A 10,055-nucleotide genomic window follows, 5' to 3' on the forward strand; every position below is an offset into this window, starting at 1 on the left:
AGCAAAGACAGAAAAACAAACACCAACAATCACAGGACAGCCGATAACACAGCCTCCCGACGTAATTACATATACGGTGGTTACAACAGCGTCATCAACAGGTTCCAACTACAGCTATGACAACCAGGGATAAAAACACTGAGCTTCCACAGCAGAACCCAGTACTTCAGCATTAGAGAAAAACCCATCACCACATAATCCCCTGAATCCACAACAGTCACAGAAAAGTCGAGCTCGGTCACACAACAACAAAAATAGGCAAAATCATATATATATTTCTGGCTATTTATTTAATATTTGCTTAACTGAGGTGCTGGCTGACATTAACAGACCCACTGTTTTCTCTTCCTCTGGTGAGTTTCTGTTCTTAACCTCCTAGATGGTGGAATGAGCTCCCCATTGACATCCGGACATCTGAAAGTCTACACATCTTCCGCCGAAAACTAAAAACACACCTCTTCCGACTTTACCTTGAATAAAAAATAAATAAAAATAAAAATAAAAAACTCTTTGAAACTAACACTTTAGTAGCACCTACAATGGCACTTACTTATAGCACTCTGTAGTTTTGCTTTATTTTGAAGAAATTGTACTTTCTTGATTCTTGTCGTCCTGGGTCTGTACCCTCTGGGTTGATGCACTTATTGTCAGTCGCTTTGGATAAAAGCGTCAGCTAAATGAAATATTGAATTTTATTACTTTACCATTAGCTGCATAACTAATGAGAGTTCTTTTCTTCAGCTAAACGCTTCCAAATAGAAAGTCACAGTAAACACTATTTGGTTTCCTGTTGTACCAGCAAACACGGTCTGAACTTCACATGCTCTCATGCAAACAGCGGGCCATGCCCTGGCACAACGCAAACACTGACGCCTTCGCTGGCTGAGACTCATCACGCTACAAAGCAGCTGGCTCCTATGTACGTATCTACTTTAAAAAATATGTATAATGAAAACTAGAACTCAGCAAAGAGCATGTTTTTCGCCAAGGCCCAACAGTTCCCTTAAGAAACCACATTTAGATCCAGATTTATATTTGGATCTGCAACAAATTCCAACCACTCATAGATATCAGTCTCCTAAAGATGTCTATTTGTTTTTCATTAGTATACACTAATTATTTTTTGAAAATCCATGTTTAAAAACATCTCATCTCACAATATTAATGCGGATCAACACCAAAATTAATTGACGTCTTCCTTGAGTCAAGTTGGTTGTGTATTTTTTTGCGAAATGCAGTTGATGACATAACTTCCTCGTTGGAGGTAACAACACAATGAGCTGAAGAAAAACGTACACTTTAATAGAGTTTTGAATTTAAGGTTTGAATTTTTCCCGTTAAATTGTACTGGTCCCTCTTTCCTGATCACCCATGTTCCTCTCCAGGAGACTGGTCTTGCCCTGTGCTCATAGAATCACATCAGAATATAAGCTTTTATTCTTGACATCAGATATTTGCTCCAGCAGAACGTGTGAAAAACTTTCCTTTAACCTATAAGTCCTCATTTTAAATTCAACTGTTGAGTACAATTCCGCCCCATCGTGGTAAATGCAAGAAATGCTGCATACACTTTCAATAGAATATATCAGACAAGTAGATAAATGCATGTATTTGATTTCTGGTATTGAAGTCAGCGGTATTGAGTTCTCATGACACAATACCTGGTTTAAAATGTCAAATCTGTCAGTTTTTATTGGAAATGTGTTGGATGATAAACAGTATAATATCAGCACGCATTTCAGAATCTTCAATAGTTCCACCTCTATCCAGAACGGTCTTAATGTAATTTGGCGAGAGCAGCTTCCTTCCTGCACCAGCGCTGACATATGCTGCTGGACCACTGATGACTGATCACCTTCCTCATCATGCAGCTGTCCTCCTCAGGGAGCGGTCCACCGCCTTGTTTGCACTTGGAGGAGCTGCCACTGAAATCGAGACCGTGCAGAAATACATTCCGATGTGTATCCAGGATATAGCCACAGATAAGACCAATGAGTAAATAGCTTTAGGAAAAGATGACGGGAGGAATAGGTGGAAAGTAAAAGATCAACTCACCAGCTGGAGCAATTACGGACTTCCTAAGCTGTAAAAGGACTTTTAAGTTTTAGGTTTTCTCTGCATCTAGAATAGATTTCACATGTCACATTGGGGTTGAACACTCGGCTCTTATGGGCCCAACACAAACCAATCACCATGACTTTGTCTGGTCTCGTGCACGGCATGTTTAATTGAGACTGTCTGTATAAAGGACACCTTCAAAATACATGTAGGTCTTGAATACAGCGTCTCGCCACATTCAAAACACATTTAGGTAATATTACAGGAAAATGTATATTTAACAACACAAAAATCATATGCTCAGTTTCATTCTCTAACATGTTGTTAACTGACGACAAATTTAGGCTTAGATTTAGATTTATGTTCTGGACTTATCTTTGTCTCCCTTCATTTAAAATATATAAATATGTAATATATATATATACGTATATGTTCAGATGTTAACTGAACAGTTAACATCCATACAAATCCAATTTCACCATGCCTAAGAAATAACACATTATATAAAATTATACATGAAAAACCCATCTGCTTGAATAATTGAAATATAACCAAGAATGCAGTTGGGAGGTTTTGTGTATGTAAGTGTAATTATCTGGATTAATGTATATATTCATTCATTCAAAATATCTCTTTGTTGTAGTTTCATTTATTTTAATAGTGTTTTGCGTTGATGTTGTTATCAGCATTAATAAAGCTGAACCATCTTTGTGTCACTTCATCATATCAACTACAGTTGCTCTCGCCATGACACTGAGTGGTCAGAGATTTCACCCGAATACATTATTACAGAACAAATAAAAAACCGGATCACACTTTTTTTTATTGCTGCTCATCTCTATCAAACTGCTACGTATTTGAAGTGCAAACACTTTTGTTCAATCGAGAGATAAGGACAAAGTAATGATTATATGGGACTTGTGAAAGGCGTTGGACGTCCATTCAGCACATGTTTGTCATGTATTGGTAATAAAACTTGAGCTACACTAAGAAAGAGGGTGGGAGTAAAGAATTGAGCAATCTGACTATAAAAGGCTGCTGCGTGTCCCCTGACTGTTACCTGCTCGGGAAACAGAAAGCCCACATAGGCATCATGAGGGGGAGATGTGTTGGGTTGTGTTTCCTTGCGCTGGCTCTTGTTATTGTTGACGATGTACAGGCCCGACTGGGTAAGACTTTTTTCAGGACTGTGCGAATGGATTATTATACTTGAATAATCTCATCGAGAACGTTTAATAATTCAAAAAACTATTTCGTGCACTTTTGTATTTTTCCTCAGTTCGGAACCACGTCAGCAGCATCTGCAGCACGTGGGGCCGCGAGCACTTCAAGACGTTCGACGGGGACGTGTTCCAGTTTCCCGCCATGTGTGACTACAATCTGGTCTCTGACTGCCACGAGTCCTACCAGGAGTTCTCAGTGCACATGAGGAGGAGGGAGAATGATGGAGACCCCACCGTCAGCGACGTGGTGGTCACCCTCAGTGACCTGTCATTCCGACTCAGCAAGAAGCTGGTCACCGTGAACAACGAGCCGTGAGTAAAGAATCCGTGAAGCATCTGAAAGACGCTGCTTCTTTTTGCTGATGTTTGTACATGACAGGAAATAAAGCAAACGCACACTCCCTCCTATCCCAGTGTCAAGCTGCCGTACTACAACGCAGGAGTCCAAGTGGAAAAAAATGCTGTTTACCTCAAACTCCATTCCAAAGTGGGCATCACGGTCATGTGGAACACTGACGATGCAATCATGGTAAAATGCATTGTTGTATCTTCAGAGCTTTGATGGTTTGACACGTCAGATAAAAGTACACCCACACGGCTCAACTTGAGGTCTGCTCTATAATTCAAATATGTTAGCTATCGAGGAATGCATTTTAACAATCAGACTCCTTTATCTAATTCAAGGGAGCCTATTGGAACGTGTTTTTCTTTCAATAACAGCCGACCTCCTAGGGTTAGAGTTGTAAGAGAATAAACCTATTTCAAAGTCAGGCTGTCCTTCAGTTTTCTTCTTCTTTCTTCTTCTCATTCACACTCAGATCGTGTAAAATCACATGATTCAGGTCACTTGATGAGGTCATCATAATCTGCATGGGTTGTGTTTTTGTTTCAGTATTCTAATAAAGTATCAAAGTTATTAAAATGGTGTAAAGTAACACTGCAACTTTCTTACCTTTAAATAACAGAAACTATAATAGTGAGGATGATGCTGTTTTCAATCCCTCACCTCACCCTGAACGTTTGTTTCACCTTATGTCACATTGGTGAGCGGGCAAAAGAAGTGCCGAACTGCAGACCAGTTAAAAACCAGTGCTGCTCAGTGTATAGTGTTGCTATAAAGGCTTGTTGTGATGTCTTGCTGTGTTGCTCTGGTGCAGGTGGAACTGGATCAGGACTACGCCAATCGCACATGTGGACTTTGTGGAGACTTCAATGGTGTTGCAGTCTACGATGAGTTCGTTCACAATGGTATACGTGCTGTTCACTTTATGTATTGAGTCAGCTCATCAGTCGTCCGCTGAACCTTTTTGTATGTGACAAAATTGAATTTAATTATATGCAGGTCGCCGAATCAGCCCAATTGAGTTTGGCAACAAACACAAAGTCCATAATCCAAACGAAGATTGTGAGGACCCGTATGAAGAGGATTATGAGTCACTGGACACTGTGAATGTGGCCGAGTCATGCGCGACATTTGTGAGTTTTTATCCACAGCCTTTTAGCTGCAGCGATATCGATATGCAGCATCTACAACAGAGCATCTCTGGTCTTATCACCTCCTCCCTTTCAGCAAACCACCTGTAACCAGATGCTGCGTTCAGAGTCCTGGAGCTCCTGCGTCCAACTGATCGACCCTGAACCTTACATCCAGGCCTGCGTGCAGGACATGTGCGGCTGCGCCAATCTCACAAACGACTTCTGTGTCTGTAGCACAATGTCTGAGTTCTCCCGACAGTGTTCCCATGCAGGAGGGCAGCCTCCCAGCTGGAGGACACCTCAGTTCTGTGGTAATGTTTGTTGTCTCTTCTGTTTTTATCTGTTTTTTGCTGTTTGGTTTGGAGAGAGTATCAAAGTTCTGAAATCGGCTAGGGGAAAAGCAGCTCATTTAAATTGCTCTTGTAAAGAAGGTATTGTGTAACTCTGTAAATTATAATTGTGTAATTATTAGAGGGGCAATCTGTATTGTCCCTGAGGGGCAATGTGGTTTGCAAACAGTAGTCACACAACCAACACACAACAAGTCCATATCTCAGAAGATTAACACACAGTTTTACACTTCCTCCCATTATACTGAAACAAGGCTAAAATATAATGTATAAAATATATGACAGCTGTTCCCATCTTGCTCGTTTGACATCATGTGGGGCCGGCTTCAGGGCAGTGGTGATCGAGGTGTGAAGCTGTGGTATCGAGGTCCTATTGGTGCACACCCTCGACCACTAGGGAGTCAGAGTCAACTGTAAATCAAAACGTTTCACCCCATTGACAACTTATCTGAAAACACTGACACCTGAACAAACATCAGTTTGATACAAACTACCTAAATGACAGAAACCATGTTTGAGGAATTTTATTTTTATCTGTCAGGACTAACATGGGGGAGCAGGGGTTTATGACTTAGGCCTCACCTTTTGTCTATGACGTTCACCTCTGTAACATGTGATTGATTTAAATAAAATGTTCAATCCATCAAATATTACCTACAAATTAACTTTTGATAAACACAAATTAATCCAAGTGAGCCACATCCTACCTCTGTTGATTTGAAGTGTATCTCATCCTCACAGCTCAACAGTGCCCCCTCAACATGGTGTATGAGGAGAGTGGTTCACCTTGTTTGGACACTTGCTCCCATCAGGACACAAGTTCACTGTGTGAGGACCACAAAATGGACGGCTGCTTCTGTCCTCCTGGTCAGTGCTCTTCACATGTTTCCTGCAACACATTTTGAACAGTTCCACAGTTTTGCTTACTTATCTTTTGATATAACCGTCTGCTTCAGGAACTGTGTTTGATGATATTTCCATGAGAGGGTGCATCATTCAATCTGCATGTCAGTGCAAACACGACAAGGTCTATGACTCCGGTGAGGTCTACCGACAGGACCGATCAGAGTGGTATGTGACATATCTCATAGTGTAAACAAAATGAATTATTTTGGGTGCGTGTTTCGTGGTTTTTGAATCACTTGTGTTATTTCAGTACATGTTTGGAAGGTAGATGGGCCTGTAAGAGCCTCCAAACACCTGCTACATGTGCAGTCGAGGAGGGCTCACATATCACCACCTTTGATGGGAAAACCTTCACCTTCCATGGAGATTGCTATTACATCTTAGCCAAGGTTGACAGCAAGGTGACTGAATTACTGCTTTGTACACTTTCAATGTCAGAAATAATCAAATATGCTGATTTAAAATAATAACTTATAATCATAATTTGTTGCTCTGGTTTACGTTTTAGGACGACACAAGTCCAAAGTTCACCATCCTGATCCAGCTGGCGCCTTGTGCAAACCAAGAGTTTGATACTTGTCTGAAAACCCTGAAGATCCTGCTGAACAATGACAGAAACAATGTGAGTTAAACTCTGTCGGCTCAGAAGACTGTAGTCATTTGTTGGTTCAAACTGATATCTGCAACTCTGCAACACTGATTTAATCTGTTCTTATTCAGGTATTAACGTTCACTTCAGATGGAAAAGTGAAGCAGAATACACAGACCATCAGTTTGCCCTACCAGGCTCTAGGTGGGTCCGACCAGAATAAACTCTGCATACAAAATGTCATCGTCTTCATTTTTTATTTGTGACGCTCTTTAACAGGTGAACCATTTTCTCTTCCTTTATTCACAGGCGACATCAACATCTTCCAGGCTTCGTCCTTTCACATTTTGCTCCAGACCAGGTTTGGGTTGCAGATTCAGATCCAGCATGTGCCCGTCATGCAAGTCTATGTGAGTCTGGATCCGAGATACAGAGCAAATACAAGAGGTGAGTTTAACATTGTCTTAACATGGAGCAAACGGACAGATTAAACTGATAAAATGCCCAAAGCTGAAATAAAATCAGTCTGTGACAGCTCTGTCTTACACATGTAATAATAAAACAGTCTTTTAGGAGCCTAAATGTGGTTTATTTGTGTTGTACAATAATAACAGATGTTCATATTATTTCACATAATAATATGTTAATGATATTTCACATTTCAAATGTTTAGTTAGTTAGTGTTTGACGTCTGGCTATGACTTCATATTATTATAAACATATAATGGGAGTGATGAGTAAATCTTTATCTTCTGTGTATAGTGATTGTTTTCGGAGTTTAAATAGACCCTCAAACTGGCCGATTGTGTATTATAGATGATTGTGGAGAGACAGGTATATCACCCCATTGGAGAGGGACTTGAGTTAGATCACAAGCATTGCTCCATAAATGGTTCTGAAGATTCTGATTTGACTAAAATATCTTGTGTCTTCAGGTTTATGTGGCAACTACAACATGGTCCTATCTGACGATATGAAGACACCTCAGGGGATCGTGGAAGGAACAGCCATCACTTTCAGTAACTCCTGGAAGGCCAACCTCATGTGTCGAGACCGAGATGAAAGACTGGACGACCCCTGTTCCCTCAGTGTAGAGAATGGTAAACAGTAGAGTTGGTCACATGTATGTTTTTAGATGGATCTCCAGCTTCAGACAAATGTTTTGCAGTCGGCGTGCAATTTCTATTCAAGGCAACAAGAGATTTCAACACAGTTGTAGAAGTTAACAGTTAAAAAGTGTCTGTTTCTTCATTCTCAGAGCTGTATGCCAAACACTGGTGCGCCCTGCTGCTGAAACCAAACAGCACCTTTGCACAGTGTCGCTCGGCGGTGGATCCTGAGATGTACTACAAGGTATAGGAATATTCTTACTTCTATTTCAATTATTTGATTACACTTTGATGTCATTGTAGTTCCTTTAATACAATTGTTTCCCTTCTGCAGCGATGCACTTATGCGAGCTGTAACTGTGAGAAGAGTGAGGCCTGCTTGTGCGCCGTCTTCTCCTCTTATGCGCGGGCTTGTGCAGCGAAGGGAGTGTTCTTAAAAGACTGGAGAGAGAACGTGTGCGGTAAGGATTTCCTCCATTCTGCTGAGGTGATGCATTCTGCAGTTAACAGTATCCCTTTCCCAGTAAACATCCTCACATTGTGCCCAAAACAGATAAATACTCAAGTAGCTGCCCAGCATCTCAGACCTTCTCTAACAAACATCAGAGATGCCAGTTGACCTGCAAATCGCTGGGCTCAAATCAGCAGAGCTGCTCCTCCGACTTCCTACCTGTGGACGGCTGCTCCTGCGCTGAGGGTCTCTACCTGAATGACAAAGGCGTCTGTGTCCCCATGGCAAAGTGTCCCTGCTACTACAACGAAGCATACATCAAGCCAGGGAAGTCCATGAACATCAAGGACGAACACTGGTGATAAAATCATTTCTATTTTGTTGCCGTTTGTCTTTATTATCCTGGGTTTTAGTTACTGTATATAAGATTGATTCAGGGTGAATAGTTTTGAAATACCCATGTGTTCCATCTGTTTTCTATGGTGTCTTTTCTAGTGTTTGCACCAATGGGATACTTCACTGTCATTCTTGGAGAGCCCGCTTATCAAGTATGTCTTTTTTTGTTTTATCTATTTACTTTTTTCCCTGGACAACCTCAACCCACATTTGTGTAAGGAGGAGACTCAACCAGTTTCTCCCTCTGTCACAGAATGCCCTTATCCAAAAGAGTTTTTCAACTGCTCCTCTCCGGGCACAGGAGAGCTTGGAGTCCAGTGTGCCCGAACCTGTTTGAATCTGGACAACAACGATTGTGTGAGTTGTTTTTGCTGCTGTATCGAATGTGACCTAACACATTACTGGTGTCTCTAGTCGTTTCCTGACAGTTATGGTGTTTCTTCCTTCCCAGGACTTCACGGAGTGTGAATCAGGTTGCCAGTGTCCCAGTGGCTTCGTTGATGATGGCAAAGGTTCCTGTGTGAAAGAGAACGAATGTCCATGTCAGCACGACGGGCATCTGTACGCCCCAGGGGCAAAAATTCCTGACAAGTGTAACTACTGGTATGACCTTGTTTTTATTAGACGTATCAACACATTTGATGTTATTTGTCTGTTTATTTCACTTGATTGCACTGTGTTGTATTTAAACATTTCTTATTCATCTAGTACCTGCAAGAGTGGAAAGTGGGAATGCACAGACAAAAAATGTCCAGGAACTTGTATCATCTACGGGAGTGGTCACTACTCTACATTTGATGAGCAAACATATGCCTTTCAAGGAGATTGTGCCTACATTGCTGTCAAGGTAAATAAAGAATGTAAACATCATCCAAATGACATAATGTGATGGAAATCCCTTATTCCCTCGTTCACTTCTCCCTTTGAAGTGGGAACTCAGTACTCTAGTAATATTGATACTAATACTAAGAATTATTTATAGAGCACTTTACAAAACAAAATACAAATTGATAGACAACAGAAAAGAATTGGTTGACATAGAAATGTGGAGAGAACATAAATAATAATGATAGAGATAAAAGAACAATAGCAATCTTACATTCTAATTGAATACAGTAAAATGCCTCCCTGAAAAAAGTTACATTTTTAGCCAGGAGTTAAAAGAAGACACCGTCTCAGAAAACCTTAGGCCATTCATTGGGACCATGATGGTAAATCTATTCTCTGTAGTCAGTAATACATTTTTTGCAGAAGGTGCTGTTAATACCTGTCACATTTCATTATTCATTCAATTGTGAATTTCTACATCATACTGGAGATATCTAAATAGTAAATGATGTGAACTATAGATATAAATAGCAGGTGATTTGGGAATCTGTAATCTCAGCTTTTGGCCCAGAAATTCATTGATTTGGCTTTTATACAACTGCATGTCATTGATAAACTTCAGCATCCGTTATAAAAGACAATATATAATGCTTATGAAGATTTTAAGTA

At 40.5% G+C, this 10,055-nt stretch overlaps 1 protein-coding gene across 1 annotated transcript in view; it reads left to right on the forward strand.

The window, feature by feature from the left end:
* The first annotated feature begins 3,136 nt into the window (after positions 1 to 3,136).
* LOC133955066 (mucin-2-like) overlaps positions 3,137 to 10,055 on the forward strand; it is a 20,112-nt gene continuing 13,193 nt past the window's right edge. Inside the window, exons 1-20 of the mRNA XM_062389716.1 lie at positions 3,137 to 3,227; positions 3,338 to 3,593; positions 3,696 to 3,810; positions 4,439 to 4,529; positions 4,624 to 4,757; positions 4,852 to 5,068; positions 5,849 to 5,974; positions 6,064 to 6,178; positions 6,264 to 6,414; positions 6,522 to 6,635; positions 6,734 to 6,806; positions 6,912 to 7,049; positions 7,538 to 7,702; positions 7,861 to 7,955; positions 8,046 to 8,172; positions 8,265 to 8,520; positions 8,658 to 8,710; positions 8,812 to 8,915; positions 9,010 to 9,161; positions 9,267 to 9,405. Coding sequence (XP_062245700.1) covers positions 3,152 to 3,227; positions 3,338 to 3,593; positions 3,696 to 3,810; positions 4,439 to 4,529; positions 4,624 to 4,757; positions 4,852 to 5,068; positions 5,849 to 5,974; positions 6,064 to 6,178; positions 6,264 to 6,414; positions 6,522 to 6,635; positions 6,734 to 6,806; positions 6,912 to 7,049; positions 7,538 to 7,702; positions 7,861 to 7,955; positions 8,046 to 8,172; positions 8,265 to 8,520; positions 8,658 to 8,710; positions 8,812 to 8,915; positions 9,010 to 9,161; positions 9,267 to 9,405 — 2,697 coding nt within the window. The 5' untranslated portion in view covers positions 3,137 to 3,151. The remainder of the gene's footprint in view (positions 3,228 to 3,337; positions 3,594 to 3,695; positions 3,811 to 4,438; positions 4,530 to 4,623; positions 4,758 to 4,851; positions 5,069 to 5,848; positions 5,975 to 6,063; positions 6,179 to 6,263; positions 6,415 to 6,521; positions 6,636 to 6,733; positions 6,807 to 6,911; positions 7,050 to 7,537; positions 7,703 to 7,860; positions 7,956 to 8,045; positions 8,173 to 8,264; positions 8,521 to 8,657; positions 8,711 to 8,811; positions 8,916 to 9,009; positions 9,162 to 9,266; positions 9,406 to 10,055) is intronic.

The sequence above is a fragment of the Platichthys flesus genome, chromosome 6 (genome assembly GCF_949316205.1).
Source record: "Platichthys flesus chromosome 6, fPlaFle2.1, whole genome shotgun sequence".
In the NCBI taxonomy this organism is placed as follows: Eukaryota; Metazoa; Chordata; class Actinopteri; order Pleuronectiformes; family Pleuronectidae; genus Platichthys; species Platichthys flesus.